We start from the raw sequence: 20,728 nt of genomic DNA on the forward strand, positions 1-20,728 counted from the left end.
ATCAGTATTATGTGGCTTAACCGGTTTCTTTCATTTATGCATGTTCTTTCCTTATGTCATAGAAATGTACTTAAAAGCTATTGTTGTAATTGAAATCTGTTAGACTGATCCTATTCATTATATTAATAAAATCCACCTACAATTGCTCGTAACACTTTTTTATGCAGTTGGGATTCCCGAGATTGTAATCATCAAAAAGCATATGGAGTAATTATTGGATTTGTTTGGGTGAAATTGGATTAAGAAGTTTAGATACCATTAAGTACTGATAATTATTACAGGCAAGCTCATTGTTTAGTGTATGTACAGCTCGGAATGGAGAGTAAGCAGATACCCATCACAAACATCTTAGGAGCGAGCAATCTCAAGGCTTTTATTTATGCCTTTAATTGTATTTTTGCAAGAGGCTTTCTGCTTAAATGTTTTTGCTTCAGCCCTGAAATCACTCAGTATCAAATCCATTCCCCCATACATTTTAAACAACAGTTTTAGCATTCAGGCAAATTTAGCTGTAAAAGCTCCGTGTTAATTCCTGGATTCCCAACAGCTGCCCACATGCCATTAGCTGTGACAGTGGATTACTTTCAGGTGAAAGGGTGGACAGGCTGCTCCTCCGGGGCTGGAAGGGGCTCTCCATGGATTGGCAGGTCGGCCCTTGGGGCTGATTAAACGCAGAGCTCACGGAGCATCAGTGCTGGGGCAGCTCTGCTGACTGAGGCACTGCCTGGGAGAGGCTCCCTCTGCTCTGCTTTTGTACCCTGCAGCGAGCTGAAATGTGTCTTTGTGCACTGTGTGTTCTGCAAGGGACAGCCCTCCTCTTGGAGTGTAGCCTTTTGGGAAGGAGAGTGGCCAAAGGGTTTAAAAGGTGTTGTTGGAGCAAATAGCACATGAGACATGCAGGGCAGACACTTTAACAGTTGGTATTTCTCACAGTGCATATCAACTGAAAATTGCTGTTTAAACATTGCTGAGGTGACTACAGAATACAGTAATATTGTCTTTGTAACATATATTCCCCAAATGTTATTGCTGTATTTGAAGTCTAAATTCTAGCCCGGTATGAAGGTGGAATTTGGAGCTCAAGCCCATTACTGTGATGTTGTTCACTCTTTTTGCTTTATTCCCTGTCAGTGGTGTAATTAAATGATTATTTGCCAGCTGCCATGATTTGTAGACACACTATTCTTGCAAGAGCTTTCATTTAACTACTCTTTTAAAAAGATTTTTGATGTACAAAATAAAATATGCTTTTCTCTATTGATGAGAGAAAAACTAACGTACGCAGAAATATTTTTATTCCAAGATACAGTGATATTTTGATTTTCTTTGTTCTTTTCTCTCATATGGGATTCAGATATATAGAGGGAAACATTGTCTCTAACGCTGAAATTGGGTTTCTCTGGCCACACCTTTTTGATCAAACAGCTTTGTGAATTTACATTAAAGTGGAAAATGTGTATTCTATGACTTGCATTAGTGATGGGTTTTATATATATCTCTGTATGCGCACCTATTTGGAAGTATCAGATGTGATTTATATATACACAGTACGGAGAGTATAATGCTTTTTAAAAAGCAGCCTGCCTTGCTCTCTGAAATATGTTTCCAATTAATTGTTATTCCTTATGAAATCTCAGGGCCAGACAAATCCCGACTCCACTGGCATCGTGCCAGTCAGTGGTTTCCATTCTCTTGTCCTTTCCCTCCTCTTCCCTGGCATTCCTTCTCATCTCTTGGCACAAGGGTTTGTGTGCCTGGTCTGTCAGCAGGCTTGGAGAACCTTCCTTGCTGGAATGGTGCATTATTTTTGGTCCATCAGCTGCATCTGGAATGCTCTTGATGAACCTTGTGGTAAAGGAGTTGCAGCTTCATCCTTTGCAGAACCACTGAGTATTTCAGGTCTCTGTGTTTCTAAATGTTTGCATCTTTGTGATAATTGATGGCTTTAGTAGGTAAATGCTTACACTGCTGTAACAGTAGTAGCAGTAGGAGGAGGAGTTAAAAAGCACCCATTAAAATTAAATAATATTTTCTGTCATGTGGACAACAGATTTATTTATATTGTGGAAACAGGACAGTTTTCACGTACATGTTGAATATGCAAATTTGATATTTGAAAATAATTATTCTGCATTCCATGACAATTTTAAACTACTTTTTTCATTGTCAGAGTATGGATAAACTGTTTCCAAAGCTGGTGATATGTTTTGAAAAGGCAATGAAGGTTTATTCTCTGCTCTTCAGGTATTACTGGTGCTTTAATTTTTTTTTTTATATTCAGAGTTCCTCTTTTGTCGCAGACATAAGCATAGGTGAAATTGTTTAGGCTTCCAAAATAAACAATTTGCAGAAGCAGAATGTTGATGGTTCTGTCAAACTTGGCATATTTTTGCTTGGCCAAGTCCCTGCTTGCTTTGACCACCCTCAGCATTGCCCTGGTGCCTGCTCACTGCTGCTGCTGTGGAAGTTGATCACTTTTCCAGGGTGGCCTGGCTGGTTTATTGCAGGCAGGGTCAGTGTGGGGCATATCAGATGTACACCTGGGGTGTCCTGAAGTGCTTGATGTGAAGGCTTGTATAAAGACCACAAGAAAATTAAAGTTTCTGTGAGTGTTGAATAAACGGGTATATCAGATATTTTCATTTGTTTTTGGGGAGCTCATTAGAAACCTGAAAATGTTTGTTTTCGTGGCTGTAGGCCACGGGGTTTGATGTTAATATTGGCAAGCTTGCATCCAAACCTGCAAAACTGCTGAACTGAAAAGGCAGCTTAACTGACCCTCCTGTTCAATCCTGAATTGTCACAGTTTCTCTTGTCCTCTGTGTGGTTTAAAACAGGAGGGAGGATGTGCTGCAGTAAGGAATAAAAGGTTCAAATACTGTCCTGGGCCACGTTTTGCTTAAGCAGAAAACACGTTTCGCCAACTGCGGGACTAAGAAATATTATCCATTTGCTCATTCACAGTAAAAAAACCCCCACAACCCCCAACCTCTCTGATACTAAAACAATTAATTGTTTGTTTGTTTGTTTGTTTTTAAAAAAATGCAGTGCCAGAACCTATTAAGACCAGTTTAAGCCAGCCCCAACCTGCCGGTACCGGTACCAGTACTTCCACCAGCACTATTACCAACAGCAGCAATGGCAAGCGCGCGTCTGCGAATGGGCAGCAGCCGGCTGCGTCCCGATACCTGCCTCGAGAGGTGCCTCCACGCTTCCGCCAGCAAGAACAGAAGCAGCTCCTAAAGCGGGGGCAACCACTGCCCGCCGGGACCCTGAGCGGCACCAGCCCCGCGCCAGGCGCGGCGCCAGCGGGGGCCAGTCCTCCTCCGCAGCAGGGAGCGGGGGGACAGCAGCATCCCAGTAAGACCCAACCAGGTAAGGCTCCTGTTGCCGTGGAGTTTTGGTGCTGGAAAAAATCTCCGGAGTTAATTAGGGGTGAGATAAGAGAGGGGTTATTTTGCCAAGGCTGAAGATGTTACAGGACGCGGGCCGGCCGTGCCTGAGATGTTACATTTTATGATACCATCCATCCAATCCCAGATGTGTCCACCCTGTGGCCTTTACTCTGGTCCACCCCGGGTCCACCCCCTTAAAATGGGTCTGGGGTGCATTTTGGGACCCCCTGTTCATCCCACCTTCATCACCATCAGAGCACAAAGGGTACATAGTTACCCAGTTTTTGACCATGTTCTGTGGTTTAGGCCCTGATATGCTGTTCTGCCAACAATCTAGGCCTTGCCTTGACAAAAGGCTAAACATTTCTATTGGATTCGGGAGTAGGATTGATATAGGGAGCATAGAATGGGGTAAGAGGGTTAAGGAATGTGTAAACAAGGGTGCTAGAGGGAAAGGGATAAGGGACAAGGGACAAAGGAGGGAGGGATGCTGCTCTTAAAATCTACTCATAAAACTTACAAGTCTTACAAATATTAGAAAAATATAAAAAACCATTAGGGGCTTAAGGCATCACTCCAAACCCAGCTCTGGCACAGGTGGCATAAAAAAGATGAGGAATGTTAAGGATTGTCTTAAACCACAGATTTTAAAGCAAAACTTGTGCTGCTACTCATCTTATTACGGGGTACGTAATTTCTAGCATCCACTTCTAAAAGGTTTTCTTGCTTATTCAGGTGCTCAGAGCTGTGGGGTCTTTCTTCAGTTTGTTTGTTTTTCCCTCCTCCCCCCTTTCTCTGATATGAATCAAAATATTTATCTAAATATTTATTTAGTGGTCATTCTTACAGAAGCATTGTTAATTCAGGTGTTTCCAAGTTTTCATCTGTAATTTTGACGGTTTTAAAATGCTCTTTAAAGAGCGTTTTGCATATTTGTAAATAAGGAATAGGAACTTTGCTTATGTCCTGTTATGTTGCTTTTATGCCTTTATTTACTTACTTATGCTCTCAGTTGTTATTTTCACATTAGGAAAATAATACTTTGGGAAAAGCAGTTGAGTGTCTTTGGCCTTTCTACCACTTCATTCTGTCCTTTGCAGATCAGAGAATCACAGAATGGTTTAGGTTGGGAGGGACCTTTGGGAACTTCCAATTCCAACCTCCTGCCATGGGCAGGGACACCTTCCACTAGACCAGGTTGCTCCAAGCCCCGTCTTTGGACACTTCCAGGGATGGGGCAGCCACAGCTTCTCTGGGAACCACAGCAGCTCCACATCCTTGTTAATTTGGAGGCCCAGAGCTGGAGGCAGCTTTGCAGGTGGAGTATCAGACACACCAACCTTCCTTTGGCTATTGGAAACGGGATATGGAGGAGTAAGTCTCTTAGCTGCCTTTATTTTCCTGAAGCTGCTAATGAATGAGAAAATAAGGAACTCTCTTCTTACTTGCCCTTCTGTGCTAGAGATCATGTAAGTTTTCCAGTGGAGATGAACTCAGTCAGTAAATGGTGCACATCCCCTTTTCCATCACTGCTGTGTGTGTGTGGTGTTAGGGAAGGCAGGGAGTGTTCTGATATAGTTATTTGGGCTTAAAAAAGTTATCTGGACTAAGTCATAAGGAGTTTTTTGATATCTTGAATATTAGTGATTTCTGTATGATCTGAAGTGTTGCTCATTATCACTCGTTAAATGCTGTCAAACATCACATACTTCAGATCTGAACTGTCTGCAGTTTTTCCCTTTGGGCATTACTGAATCTTTCACTATTTTTGCTGCTGAGCTGAACTCCAACAGAGCAAATTCTTTGGTGGTGTCCTTAGAAGTTTTAGTTAGATAAGAAAATAATCTCTCAGAAATTACAGCTTCTGTGGTTATCAAGATGGATTCGAAAATATTATTCAGCTTCTCCCCAGGAACACAAAACTGAATAGACAAAATAAAACAATTGTTTATTTACTCAAAATGGTCCTGTTTTAGGGAGGGAGGAGGTTCTACTTCTGCATTCTCAAGTATTTGGCTTTAGTGGAATGGAAAGCAATCAGTTCCCACCAGTTAGAGCAGCATCCTCATCTTCCTTGCAAATCCCGGTTCAGCAGGGATGGTTCTGACATTTTTGGCTTCTTTTGCATTTGGAGATGTTTGTTAACTGTCAGATTAATGTTCTGTGTTGTATATGTTTATTATTTTATTTTCAGAACTTTAGAATCATAGCATATCCTGGGTTGGAACAGACCCACAGGGATTATCGAGTCCAACTCTTGGCCCTGCATGGGACACCCCATGTCCCTGAGAGCATTGTCCAAACACTCCTGGAGCTCTGGCAGCCTTGGTGCTGTGCCCACTGCCCTGGGGAGCCTGGTCAGTGCCCAACCACCCTCTGGGGGAAGAACCTTTTCCTGAGATCCAACCTACCCCTGCCCTGACACAGCTCCAGCCGTTCCCTTGGGTCCTGTCCCTGGTCACAGAGAGCAGAGATCAGAGCTGTCCCTCTGGTCATTATTTATGTGGCAGAGACAGACTGACCAACTCAAGTGGCTCAGGCTGCCTGAGGGTCAGTGTGAGATTTCTTCCAAGCATCATTATAAATATATCTGAAGCATCTGTGTTTGAGTTTAAAGAAACACACTGTAAATCATGAAACAAAGTCCACTGTAAATCATAACATAATTCATAAAGGAACTTCACTTGTAAGAGTGTGGTACGAGCTGTCTGACTTTGATCTTGCCAGATGCATTTCTACCTTGAGGCTTTAGACTTCTTTTCCTGATTCCTATTTTAACCTGCTGTAGGTAGGTAGTTAGTCAGCCTGGCAACCTTCAGCAGATGTTTTGCACTGTTGAATTAGTTTGGTTTTTTTATTCTTTTGCTACTTTTCTGTTACCATTGGAAAAATTCAGAGTGCAGTAAAAGCTAGTACAAATGAGAGGAAGAGGAGTGCAACACCTTTTCAGCTTTATATTATTTTCCGTATTGCACCAAACAAGGTAACCAAGATCAGACTCTTAGCAAAAGTGTTACTTATAATCACAGAATGACAGAATGGTTTGGGTTGGAAGGGATCTTAAAGCTCATCTTGTTCCACTCCCTGCTGTGGGCAGGGATACTTTCCTCTATCCCAGGTTGCTCCAAGCCCTGGATAACCTGACCTTGAACACTTCCAGGGATGGGGCAGCCACAGCTCCTCTGGGAAACGTGTGCCAGTGCTTTATCCCCCACAGGGAAGAATTTCTTTCTGACCTCTAATCTAAACCTGCAGTTTTAATTTAAAGCAATTTGTGCACAGAGTCACAGTGTTCTGGTGGTTGTTTATTCTGTAAAGGCAGAAGCTTTCAGAGGCATCAGAAGATCCGCACAAAGTTCTTAGTTCAGGGAATAGAACCTTAGACAAGCTAAATCCTTGGCTAATTTTTTGTCTGCTGACTGAAGAGGTGGTTTTTTTGAGTCTTAAAGGATTGCATCTTCCCCATAGGAAGAACTCTCTGAATTCTGGAACTCGTGTAGTTCTTTCCAGCAGGTGGAGCATCAGTTCATTTACTGACTGCAGATGGCTACGGGAGGAAAAAATAAATGTCCAGCTCAGTTTATAGTGATGACAGCTGTGTGCCTGGCTTCTTTGGGAGGCTGGGAGACAAGTATCTCACTCCTGAGAGACCTCTGTAGCCATGAGATACATATATCAACAGTCTCACCCAATCTCTCATATGGGCTTTGTCTTCACCTTGATGAGCATAAAGAGAAAAGAAGTAGGAAGAGTATGGAGGGAAGGCCAAAGCCTTTTCTTCTCAGCTGTTAGGATCTGAGTGATTGTTAGCATTAGAAAAAATCTGGGGATTCTATATGCTGTAAACATCCAGCATTTAAGTGAATTTTCATGAATTTCCCATGAAATTTAATTTAAACTAATCACATTTTTGTGAATATGAAAATAAATTTTAAACAGGAGGATTCCAACTGAGCAATGCTTTATCAGTAGGAAGATTTTTGCCTTCTTCCTCTTAGCATCAGTAGGAACTGTTTTTCTTTAAATGTCTGTTTCTGGTTCCCTGGGTATTTCATTTACTAAAGAGACTTTTCAGGTAAAGGTTCTCTGGGGGAAGTGAAGGGAAGGAACAAGATAAATTTGACTTGTCCAGAAGACTCAGTGTTGGTACCTGATCCACATCTAAACAAGACTTTGTCTGCCTGAAGAGCACCTGTGTTGTGGGAGAGTGGACATTATTCCTGACCATTATTAGACATCTCAAAGGCTAAAGGCAGTCAGTAAAGAATCCATGCCCAGGGCTCCCTCCCTCTCTGGTGCCCTGATTGCCTGACCAGAGCCCCTTAGGCCTGTGCTGGATTCTGCCCAAGCAAGGCTCCATGTGAGGCTTCTTTATACTCATCATGAACAAAAATAACTTCTTTCTGTGGATGAGCTGGTGTAAATCAAAGAGCCAGGATCCAGAAGATGCTTGATGTAAATTCCTGTCTGTAGCATTTCTTTTTGTAGGCTCATATCCCCTAATAGTTAATTTGTAATTGTGCAACACGTTCCTTCCAGGCCCTATTTATATCTACCTGGATACAAGGAAGGCTGTTAGAGAGGCATTGCCAGCCTCTTCACTCTAAAAATCACACTGTTTTATCTCTTTATTCTCTTATCAGCACAGTCTCTGTTATCTACTATCCAAAACACTGATCAGAACTTAACTGCAATGTCATGAATTAAAAAGGATGTTCTGCCAGTGTAAGGCAAGTGGGAATTGATGGCCACTAATATATTCTTTGTCAGGTTTATCACCTGGAAATATCAGTGAAGTGGGTGAGAGTAAGGATTTTTTGTTTCTCTCTTAAGGTAATGCCTAAAACATTAACTAGATAAACTGTTAAACGAAGAAATTAAAGCATTTTAAATTGCATGGAACATTTTAGAAATCTTATCCCTTGAAAACAGTCTTCTACTCATTGTTAAATATTGTGAAACTGTTTTCTGAGTACTTTAGAGTAGAATACTTACTTGTCTGGAGCTTCTGCCTTGAGCTACAAAGCTTGTTCTTGACATTCCCCCTCTGTAATCCTTTTCAGGATTACACCGAAGGGAAGCTGTATCTCTAATTTATGAGCAGCATTCTAGTATCTAGTCAGGTTTGTTATTGTTAAAAATGGGGCTTTTTTTCTGTTCCCACTTTGTCACTAACTCCAAAAAACATGGTGAATAGTTACCTCCCCTTATTGTGAAGCATTAGTTGAATCAATGGAATGGATCTTTTGCCACGTGATCTAAAAGAATTAAAAAGGTAATTTCTGAAAGCTTCCATGGGAGATTAAAAACAACAAGTAAATACAGACTTCTTTGTTTCTTTACAAATCAAGAAGTTTGTATAAAAGTCTCCAGGCAACCACTGTGTGTTTGATAATGGTAAGAACAGAGATCAAAAGAAGTCATCAGTTCTTCTCCAAGATGCCTTTGATTTTCCTGCAATTCAGTGATGTGGAACCACCATCCATCAACTCAAAACCAATGTACCATGTCCTGCAGGAATTGGGAAGGAACTTCTGTCCCTCTTTTTATTGGCAACTAGAGTGTTTTGTGGAGCAGATCCATATCATAAGTTTTCAAAGTCTAAAAAGAAACGAGAGCAAGTAATTCCTGCAGTAATTGGAAGGAGAAAACATCAGCATTGTGGAAACTCAAGAGTTAGGCTTTTAATTTGTTCTGTCTGTTGCTTTCTGGGAAGTGAGAATTGGACAGCAGTTACAGATATTTATTTTCCTCTTGTGTGCTGAGGCCAGATTCTGTGCTGAGCTTTATTCTTCTTTTCTGTGGAGCTGGAAGTTTTATTTCATGTTTGAAGATTTCTTTAGCTGAAGTTTGCATATTCCTGCTCATGGCATGATATGTGCACATGAGTGGTTGTTGTGGGCTGGAAGTTGCTTTGTGGAGTTGTGTATCAGGATAACTCCTATAATATGTTTGTATTAATTCTGGTTTTGATAACTTTTTTAGGAAGCAAGATTAAAAAGTCCTGCTTACTGTTAAATTCATGTCTGGCAATACTCATTCCAGACCTCCAGTCCTTTAACTGTGGGTTGCTTCAGAATTCCTTCTGATAGGGTAATTTTATATGGTTGTAAAGTCAAAATTGGAGAAAGGTTTTAGGGTGAAATATCATTTCTTCTAAACCCAGTCAATATAGTTGGAAAACACTGATAAGCTTTGGCATACAGTTGTTTCATCAGATCCAGCAAAGTCGTAGGACCTTCCTGCTAAACTCAATTTTGAACAATTCAGCTTGAACAGTTCTGCCTACTGTGATTTGTGATGGCTGTAGGTAAGGCATGTTCATGCAAGAGCAGTTCTGAAATACATTAATAAAGTTTAATTTCAAAAGTCTGAAATAAGATTTAGCTTGATCTCCTGGAGGCATTGCAAACAGGCTGAGCCTTAACAAACAAAGCACGTGAGAACACCCTTTATGGAAATGATTTGCTGAACTTCATCTCTTTGAGCCCATATTCTGTAATTCCATTAGCAGCATCTCTCTGTTGGCAAAACAATACTGTCTTTTTGCCTTTTGTTGGAAAGTTACACAATTAAAACCAGAAAATATAGAAATTGATTTATTCTGGATCTCCCATAAGCAGAGCTTTTCATGTGTAACAGTTAAAACACAAAACACTGTAAAGTAGAAATCAGGGATTAGATAATATTTATTCATCTTGTTTGCACGCTTTCTATGTATATAATTTCACACTTTCTATAGAAAATACACCTTAAAAAAAAAGTGTTCTCCATAATACCTGATGTGCCTCATTGTGCCCCATGGCTGTTGGTGTCGGATGAACAAGCATGGTGATGTTTGTTTGGAAACACAGGAATTGGCTGTTTATGCTGTTTCCGTGGAAGGTGGCTGTGTGAAGCACACACACCATGCCATTCTGCACTGAAGCTCCTCACAGCTTGCAGTTCTTACACCACTTGTCGAGGTGTTGGCCACGATTTGCAGAGCAGGTCCCTCTACAGCTCTTCACTACACACCCATTTCTGCTGAGTGACTGTGTGAAAGTTTTCCTACTGGTGGGATTTGTTTAAAAACATGGGGAGATTTTTTTTTTGCCAATACTTAGTGCTGTAAAGGGATGTTCAGGTGTAAGAGGTGATATTATGTTTCTGTCTTCTCATGGTGTTTAGCTTTGTTTAGCTTTTGGTAGTGCTTCTTGTCTGGTTTGTGTCCCTGGAAATCAGGCAGTGTTCCCAAAGGTCACTAGAGCCAGGTATATATTTAGACAAAAGGAAATGAAAACATCATACAAGGACGTAAATGTAGAAATTAACATGGAGATGGGATCTGTCTGGATATGCTCCCGAGTGATGAACATTTCCTGAAATGCAGTGATGGGAAAGTTGTGGAATGTGATTCTCAGCTTGTGGAGGGTTTTGTCTCCCATCTAAGTTTTCAAAGATTCTATATAATACCTTGAATACAGAGAAGAGGCAAGCTCTGTGTAGCCCAAATACGGGCATTATGAATGAAAAATAATGGTAAAAACTCATCAGTAAACTAATCTCTGGAATGAATTTTTCTGTATTGTGTGTGTTATCTGACATCAGGCAGCAGAGCGTGCAAAATAAATCTGCTGCTTCAAATCTCTTTGACAGTGATTAGAATTTTTCACCAGGAGAAGGAAAAATAGAAATGGGTGAAAGGATAAATAACTGAGGAGGTGCCTTTGTAGTTTTTACTGTCCTCACTTTCAAAGAGTGGGGCTGTGCCTGATGACTCAAAGGTGGCTGCTTTTGGTTTAGAAGGTCCAGAGCTGCATCCCTCCTCCAGCTTCACTGTGGGCTGCAGCGATATCCAGGGACAGGAACTGCCCAAGTGTCTGTGAGGAAAGAAAGGCCAGGACAGAGCCTGGCAAAGGTGTTCCAATGTGCAGGTGGCAGTTTTCTGATGAAGCATGTGAAGAGATGAAGTAACAGGATGGACCTCTGACAGTGGAGAAGGAAAAGGCAGAAAGCAACCACCTTTCTAGGGAATAATAATTGACCAGGGAATAATAAGAGAGTTTGACCCTTGGGAAGAACAGAAAGGGTGTAAGGTCATGTGGAAATTATTGGAAAGCTGAATTTGTACAGCTCAGGAAACAGGTCTGATAGTACAAGAAACAAACAAAACTCCAAATTTGTAGCTGTTAGGAAAAAAACAAAGAATTAATGAAAAAATGTAACAATTTCACAAGTCAGTTCAGTAAAGGGAAGGCCACTGAAACTGGTCGATGTTCAGTAGAGAGAACCACTAGAATATTTTAAATGCCTTTTCCCTTCGTCTGTAAACTAGTGGTTGACTTAGAACTAAGGCTCAAGCAAGTTAAGAGTACTTAAATAAATAAAGTTTCCAGTTATCTGGAAATAACAACATTCATAGTAGACTACATAGAGGATGGGTTGGAGCAATGTGATCACTTCCAAAGTATGAGAACTAGAAAACAGAAAATAAAACAACCGATGTTTAAAGGTGAGAAATGAGGAACTGAAAGATCAGTCAGAGTAATTGCTAGAGCGATCCTAGAAAAATAACCAAAGCGGTTTTTCTGTGCATTTAGAACTTTGCAAGAGAGACTTTGCGGAGTCAGCATGGGTCTGTGGAGAGCAGGTTGTGCCCAGGGAGGGTTCTTCCCTGTCAGCAGTGCAAAATGTCCTGGAAGCCAACTTGGTGCAGCCTTTGATAGTGACTCAGAAGACTTCGTTGTGCTGGATGTGTGGTGGTGTAAATAAGTGGGAAGTATAAGATGAAGCTGTTGTAAGTGTCACAGCTGCTCAGGAAGGTGTAGACAGGGAGTAGCTGTTGGTCCTTACTGGCAGAATGAGAACATTTTGAGCAAGAGTGCAAATTTGTACTCTCTGATATTTGAGTCAGGCTTTCAACTGTAAACAACAGCCTGCATTAAATTTTTGATTGATTCCAGCTGGAGAAGAGCCCAAGGCCACAGGAGGACAAACAGTATGGAACAGTGGTGACACAGTTGTGTAATTGGATAAGAAATAAAGAAAATAAAAAGGCTCTTTTTTTGGGCCAGAACAGCTCTGTACCCAAATACAGGTATGTGAGTATCATGCTGCAGAAATGGATCTGGTCACAGGGTAAACTAGACTGTCACACTGTTGAAAAGAGGACAGACACCACTGAGGGATATGGACAGTGCTTCCCATGGGGCACATGGGATAAGGCCTCTGAATATTGAGTCCAGTTTGGGGTACTGCGCCTTTAGAAGGATGTGAACCAGCTGGAAGAAGCAGAGGAATGCAACAGGAATGAGTAGAGATCTTGGAAAAAAAAACCTTGCAAAGCATAAAGGAATTGGAGCTCCTGAGCCAAAGGAAGACTGGAATTATAAATGCAGAGATACCTAAATGACTGCTGCAGGGAAGAAAATGATATGTTCTGTACGTCTGTGATGGATCAGATAAGAAATAATAGGCTTAAATTTCAACAAGGAAGATTAAGGGTAGACATTAGGAAAAACATGCTGGTATGAAAACTGTCTTGAGAAGTGAGATAGAGCACTTGGGAATGTGCAGACTCCATTGCTGGAGGCCTTCTGTGGTGAGTTGGCTAGTGTCACTAGTATGTCTCAGGAATAATTCCTTAGACCAGGTGAGTGGGCTGCATCACCTCTGAAATCCCCTCTTTTTAGTCTGCAGGCATCAGTACTTATGAATTTCAAATTTATCAGGCATGAGCCCCATCAGAGTTGCTCCAAGATGGGACACATAGAAGGGAACAGACGTGCTCTGCCAGCATGGTTGGAGTGGAAGCTGTGCTTCATTTTGCTCCCAAACTTTTTAGTAGGCTCTGACCTTTCCTGGGGTTCTTCATTGCCTTTCTGTGTACTCGTGACTGGTAAAAACAGTCCACTTCAATAGGTGCCCGTGACAAATACCTACCTCCATAAATCAAAGTTGATTGCAGGAAGTTTGTATTATTAATAAGAAGAATACAAGGAACATGGGAGTGTATCCGATGTTCTCATCCAGTTTTGACATATTTTAACTAATGGAAATTTCAGTGTGTATAGCTGGTGTCAAAGGACTGTAATGAACCACAACAGTAGTTTCGCTTAAAAAAGTTACTGCAGAATTGACTCTCCAGCTTAGTTCCTGAATGCATTTGAAATAGTTTTCTGAATAGAAACAAAGCCAAACAGATTTGGTTTTCATTCATCTGTTGTTTCTCAAATGAGGTTGAACCCGACCAGTATTCAGAGACTATTGCAAAGAAACAGAGAATAAAATGTCTTCAGAAGGAAACCCAACTATTTTCAGGAGTACTTCAGTGGAGCAGTTCTTGAGCCAAGAATAGCAGCAGTGATTGTGCTTTGCTGGTGAAGTGGCAGCGACCCTGAGAACGCAGCCAAACCCTTAAAGAGCCATGGGCTGTGAGATCCAGCACAGAGGGGCCAAACCGCTCCGATGGGCACCTGACACGAACTGAAACAGCGAATTTAAAACGTGCTCCACTTACTGCACCATCGATATGTATTTGGGGCAGGTAGGAAGGGGAATAATCATAAAAGGAGTGTTTTGGACATACTGGAAGTTTGCGTAAATCAGCCTTTGCAATTTGTGTGTATGCACCAATACAAGTTCTCCATGAATTTGTTCTCCAGCTGAGAATTTGTGATGATCCTTAGTCCCTTAAAAGCATTAGGCTGACCCCCTTTGTGCTCGCCCTGCTTGTGTTCCTGTGCCTTGAAGAGCTCCGGGGCTCCCACTGCGGGTGTTCCAAGATGGTTGGTCCCGGCTGTGCAGGCGCAGCCAGCGCCCGGCTCCTGCCGCATTGTTCGGGCGGCTCTTCCCTTCCCTGCCTCTATAAACAACCACGCCGCTGATTAATGCGCTCGTGTTTGCCACTTAGAGCTGGTTTAGATAGAGGCAGGGAAGTCATTAAGGGCTTGGCAGCGATCCAGTGTACATCTGGGACTTGGGAGCTGCTGCTGGGGCAGGGAGGAGGGCGGCGGGCAGGAGCTGGGGCAGGGAGGAGGATGGTGGGTAGGAGGAAGGAGCTGCCATTGGGGCAGGAAGGAGGACACTGGGCAAGGAGGCAGGAGCTGGAGAAGGGAGGAGGGCAACGGGAAGGAGGCAGGGGATGTGGCTGGGACAGGGAGGAAGATGATGGGCAGGAGGCAGGAGCTGCCACTGGGGCAGGGAGGAGCATGCCAGGCAAGACCTGGGGCAGAAGGCAGGAGCTGGACAGGAGGAGGACTCCAGGCAGGAGGAGGACTCTAGACAGGAGCTGGGGCAGGAGGAGGACTCCGGGAAGGAGCTGGGGCAGGCATTCGGCAGCACCCGCGTCTTGTCTTGGCTGACTTTCAAAAGCGTCAGAGAAGCAGCTACGGGCGCTAATTGTAGCTGGGTCCTGAAGTGAAAATGTTTTGTGACAGTTGAAAGAATTTAAAGAGGAAGGAAGATCGGTTTAGTGTCAGCTGCAATTAGATAATCAAAGCTTAAAAATCCTGCTCTGTTGATACCTTCACCTAGAGCTCAGGAGCGGAGCGAGGGGAAGGGGGAGGAGGGCTGTGCGTGGAAAGGGCATTTCCATAGCCAGTGCAGCCGAGGCCCGGCCGAGCTCGCAGGTTGTCTGGGCGCACGCTTGCACAGAGAGATTTTCTTGGCAGCTCTACAGGATGAGGCTTACACTGTACACAGCCGACATATTGAAGCCGGGAGCCCTGGAGAACGTAGAGGCAGGAGTAGGAACAGCTCTGCACACAATGTAGCGTCTCCTAGGATGGTTGGGCGGCTCCTTCCTTCAGGTATTTTATTACCCATCAGCCCTTTTTAGAGCCAAAAAAAGAGGGAAAGTAACCCTAACCCTGAGAAAATAGCATCTGCTTCTGTTAAATCAATTTATTACATAACATTTCAGCGAGAGAGCAGCAGCACAGCGTCCTGAGCTTTTGGCTGCGTTTCAGGTTTGATAAAATGGCGTCTTCGCAGCAAACTGCTTGTAAAGATATGTTGCACTGAGCAGAAAAATGCAATGATTTTGGTGTTTTCTACTGCTGCTTTTGTGCTGGAGAGGTAGCATTTAGTGGAATCTCTACTAATAACGGGAAATGCTGTTTATTTTTGCTTGTTTTCTTAATGCATTTGAAAGCTTTTCAGCACCAGAGGAAAGCAGCTACGTTTGAATGTCGTAGTGCAGAAAATGAAAAGGGGGATAACAGGCTTCCCCCGTGTGGGCTTAGCTATGGTTTAGTTTTAAAATAAATAAAGCTGCTTTATTCAATGCCTCCATCTCTCTTCTGTCTTGCCACGTTATGTACGCTGTGCAAGATTTCAGCTTCCTCGATCCATGAGACTTGTTGTGAGTGAGCTTTGTAGGGGCTTCACAGAGATGCCAGTTTTCAAATCTCTCTCTGTGCCTACAGCTGGATGCAGCAGCTAACCTGAAATATTAGCACTACAATGCCCAGGTTTTCTACTTTATTATATTTTGTACTTCAGAATAGATGCTTATGTCATATTTTCTTTATGAAATTAGGCTACGTTTCGTTTAGCACTTAAAATGTTCCCAGTGATTCCTATTTAATTTAGATTTAAAAAACTGAGTTACAGTCTTTTAAAGATTTGCTCATGTTGAATTGAAAACTATTCCTTTTTGGGGGGAGAAGGTAATTTGCCCTTTTTTCCTCATCTGCCTACTCAGAATCACTAACCTTTGTGTGCCAAGGAAAATCCCCAGTGGGACTATCACTGGCCTTTGGGATTTTATTCTGTTCTGCATGTCAGAACAGGGAACATTGTCTGTCATCTGTCCTTTGGGCAGCACAGGGCGAGCCAATGGGTCTGGTTGTTGTTATGTGACTAACATGAGCTGAAAAATAAAACTAGTAATAAGAGAGGGAGCCACTGTTAGTTCTGATTTAAAATTGGGTGAGCAAAACGTATTAATAATATTCCATTAAAAGTTCATCCTGGGCTTTGCCATTTAACACCCTCCCCCTGCTTTGGTTCCAAAATCAGCTGAATGTTGTGTTCTGGTCAGGGATGCAGGGTTTTACTGTGCAGCATTTGAACTAATTACTGTGGTGGAAGTTACAAAGATACAGTTACTTCTAATTCAGCTGAATGAAAAATTGAAAGAAATATTATTCTAAACGACATTTTCAGGGGAGGATGGAAGTTTTAGGTGAATTGTTTGTGCAGGCAAAGTATTTTGCTTTTCTAAGAAATGCATGCAACAGCTTCTCCTATTTCACTCATATTTGGCATTTGTAATCTTGTAAACACTAAACTGATTTTGCAACTAATTATTTGTTATCAAACACAACCAAAAACGTTTTCTGTTTTAATAACTACTAAATTGAAGTTGGTCAGGTATGTGGGCTACAGTGTGTGATAACACCAGCAAACTCTTCTCACCCCATTAAGGATATTATTTAAAGAAAACCAACCCAAAACAACCCCCTCATGCTTATTGGTAATAGTGATCAAAGCTGTACGTTTTTCAGGTCACATCTATGATTGTTGCTGTACAGAATTTATATGCTTGTTAAAAACAAATTCGACCCGTTATCCTCAAATTAATATTTCCTTCCTGATTGCTGAAACAATGTTGTTAATCAAGGAAACTGTATTATGTAGAAGATACATAAGTACTTTTTTAAAACACAAAGTATGAATTTAAAAATCAGTTTCACTTTGTGGTGTACCTGCACTGGGATTTGCTAACACAGAATACCTGTGGTTCCTGTTCCTTGTGCCTTGTTTACAATCTTTGCTCAGCTCACAGAGGAGGGATAGAAATGCTTCTGGTGGGCTCAGTGCTTTTATTCCAGATCTTTGCATGAATAAAGAGGAACTGATTCTTAAAAATTTTCAAAATGGGTTTCCCGTTTCAGTTTTAACGACTTTAAAAATGAAAGAAAATGTTGGGAATTTCTATGAAGAGTTGGTTTCCTAGAAAGTTGAAAGGAAATATTTGTGTTATTAAAAAAAACTCCAAGCAAGCAAAAAAGGTCTCTAGATTTAATCATATAAAATATTTTGCTTTCATTGTTTTTCCCAAATGTTTAAAGTCCTTCTGTATTAAGCAGGACTGTGCTACCAGTTGTTTGATTCACAGGAGCGAATTCCTTTCAGTGTAAAGAAAATGGAAAAGCGTCTTTTGGCTATCTGCTTCTAGAGACAAGAATATAAAAATTGCTCTCTTCAGGATCTGTGCTCAAACTCTTCTGTTTGTCTGGCAGCAAAGTCACAGTCTTTGCAGCTTTCTGTTTACTTTGTGAATATTTTTTTTTCATTCTCTTCATCTGTCCTGTTTCTGACAAGCTTTATAGCGGCAGCCTTTGGTGTTAAAACCAGTTGCTCCAGTAAATATTTGGACACTGTGAGTCTATTGCACGTTTTTGCTCTATTTTGTGAATCTGTGACTTGTGGAAAGTACCAGAGTGATCCCACTGCCCCTGGAGCAGGGAAGGCCCAGCACAGGTACCTGCTGCTCCATAGAGGGATTGCTGATTTCATGTCCCCTGCACGGAATTATTGTAATCCCTGTCAAAGTCACCACTTTCAGATTAGTCCGTGGTTATTGTTGAGGGCATAATCTGAACCTCAGGAAGAGCAACGTTGATGGTACAGGAAAGGGAGTAACTATGGATTAGCAAACCCTTGGGAAGCACAGGGGTTTGAGTGCTGCTTCCCAACTGAGCACTCTTGTTGGGATGCTGTCTGGAGTAGATGTGCTTGGCCATTTCCTACTCTTAATATGGACATCTCTTGCTTTTTATAGTTCTTCCCCCTCATAGTTTTCTTTTCATCTTGTTTCTCATACTGCTCCTCAAAATCTGGTCTCTTATTTAATGAATTATTTTGCTCCCAACTCTCAGCCATCTTTCTAAGCTGTTTTGTTCATCTTCCTCTTCCATCCCACCTCTTCCCTTTATTTTCAGTCTCCTTAGCACTCCCAAACTCAAGCATTGCTTTAACCACCATCTTTGAGGGAGAGGAGAAAGGAAACTATTAAAGAAGCAGCTCCCTTTTATCTCGTCTTCTCGGTCGTGGTGCCGTTTTTGTGAGCATGGAGACGTCTTGCTTGGTGCTCTTGATCCTCCCTCCCAGGCCTGCCCTGCACAGCTCTCCTCAGGCAGCGCCATCCTTCTCCCAGCACCGGCATGTGGAGCTCAGGTTTTGGCTTTTACAAGACCTTTTATTGGAACAATGTATTTCAAGCCACTTTTAAATCCTTGTCATGTCTCAAACGCAGTGTTGAATCGCACCACCCACAGGGTTGAAAAAAATCTCCCATAACTCCTCTTATCTGATTCCTTGGTTGGCTCAACTTCTTATCTTCTGGCCTGGCCTGCCACTGCTTTTTTCCCTTTGTTCATTCCTGCTCTGCTAAGAGCGTTCCTCGGCTCATTTCTCTGACCCTGCTGACCCTTTTTAAGTCATTTCACAGACTGCCTTCCTCTTCCATGTCTTATCTGGGATTCTGGTCTTCATTTAACACCTGTGTAGCAAATCTAGATTATCAGGTAAGTGTTCAACCTGCTCCCTTAGCTCTGTGCTGTAACCAGTTGGCTGTATCCAGGAATACCAGCATGCTTCCTTGCTTTCCAACCATTGCATGTAGGGGAGGGAATGGAGGTAAATCCAAGTGGCTCCTTTCACATTCTCTTCTGGATTTGTCATACGCTTGTCGATTATTATGGAAGAAGTTAATCACCCTGTGAGGGTGGTGAGGCCCTGGCACAGGTTCCCAGAGAAGCTGTGGCTGCCCCATCCCTGGAAGTGTCCAAGGCTAGATAGGACAGGGCTTGGAGCAACCTGGGCTGGTGGAAGGTGTCCCTGCCCATGGCAGGGGGTTAGAATGAGATGATCTTTAAGGTCCCTTCAAATCCAAACCATTCTATATTCTATGATTATTTAGCTCTTTCTGTGAAATGTTAGGCTTTTCCTGGCATCATGAGTAGAAGGGCAAAGAGCTAAGACTGTTTTCCCTTCCTTTCTCTAAAATGCTTTCTTTTGCTTCAATTTATTTAAATTTAAAAAAAAAAGCAGCAACATGACTTGGTTTAGCGTTTTATTTCTTCATCTTGCTGAATCTTCGTAAGACTACCAAATTATCACCCCCCCTCTCTTGAAAAGCTACAGGTGAAATGTGTGAATAAGACTTTGTCAAACAGAGAGAGAACTTTTTCTAAACTTGGAAAAATTTTTTGCAGTATCAGAACACCTTTAATTGGAAGACCTGATGACACCAAAATGTTTGTGATTTAATACATATTAGGTATCTGCTGGTAAAAGCTTGTTTGGGAGATTTATGATGTCCATCTTCCCCACAAAAATATGCATTTAATTCAAATAACGAAGAATGAAAGTCAGGTTTTGGCAGATTTACAGCAAGTAAAAACAACTGACTTCCAAAATTTGTTACATTGGTATATGCAACCAGTTGAGAGGAACTCTTCTGGAGATTGTCTCCAGTATGGATCCCTTGGATCAGGTTGAATTACTTGCTATCAAATTCCCATCAAAAGAAACTAAGAGGAATAATCTTGTAGAGAGCAATGGGGATGGAAAGTAAATGCAAAAACTTGACCAAAGCTTGAGGTCTTAGCATGAGATGTGTTGTGCCTCCCAGTTTAGCTTCATACCCTAGCGAGCAAGTAGATACTCAAAAGCTTTTGTTTAATTTTTTGAATTAGCATCTGTGAGGATGTGACAGTGCTGAAAAGGCTTTTTGGGATATCTGTCCAGCACAACATCGCTTTTCACTGGGTTGGGGAGAAATAGGACTATGTGTACAAGTGCAAAGGAATGTTTAAACCACATGTAAAACCTTTGAGAGGTAAGTTTCTTGACAAAACTGTCTCTTATTTAGAGATGCCCAAGTTCTCTGCTGAAATGTAAAATAGTGGTATAAAATATAAAATAATTGGCACCTAACAATAAAGGTCCTTGTCTATATTTGTTCTTTATTTAAAGGAAGGGTGGAAAACCTAAATGCAGTATGAATGTAGTGTGTTAAATGTGATGTGGGAGTGCGTGTATGTAATAATAGCTCATGGCAGGCAGACATTTTTACATTTTTTTATTGGATGCTTTTTCTTTGTGTTTCCCTAAAGAACGAGAATTGAGTCAAAATAAATGGCAAGAGTCTGCTAGATACTTGTTTGTGTTTTTTCCAGATTTGCTTTTTAGATTCTTCACATGGATTAGTGTATTTGCTCACCTTATTTTCTTGCCTGCTTATTATTTTTACTGGTACACTGAGGGCTATGAAACACTTCCTCTGTTCTAAAATGGGATTGTTTCATTATTTTAATTGAGAGTTTTTCCAGATTGAA

General features: G+C 41.7%; 1 protein-coding gene across 15 annotated transcripts in view; it reads left to right on the forward strand.

The window, feature by feature from the left end:
• Positions 1–20,728, forward strand: part of TNRC6C (trinucleotide repeat containing adaptor 6C) — a 105,803-nt gene that overhangs the window by 48,181 nt on the left and 36,894 nt on the right. For 12 of the 15 annotated variants that reach the window (XM_018073254.3, XM_018073259.3, XM_018073256.3 and 9 more), the window contains one exon: positions 3,049–3,375. In XM_018073254.3, coding sequence (XP_017928743.3) covers positions 3,049–3,375 — 327 coding nt within the window. Of the gene's footprint in view, positions 1–3,048; positions 3,376–14,982; positions 15,188–20,115; positions 20,230–20,728 lie in introns of those variants that run through there. The other 3 variants (XM_018073267.3, XM_018073268.3, XM_018073269.3) reach the window with 3 other exon arrangements.

This window comes from Manacus vitellinus, unplaced genomic scaffold, assembly GCF_001715985.3.
Source record: "Manacus vitellinus isolate BGI_N305 unplaced genomic scaffold, ASM171598v3 scaffold_24_pilon, whole genome shotgun sequence".
Taxonomy (NCBI): domain Eukaryota; kingdom Metazoa; phylum Chordata; class Aves; order Passeriformes; family Pipridae; genus Manacus; species Manacus vitellinus.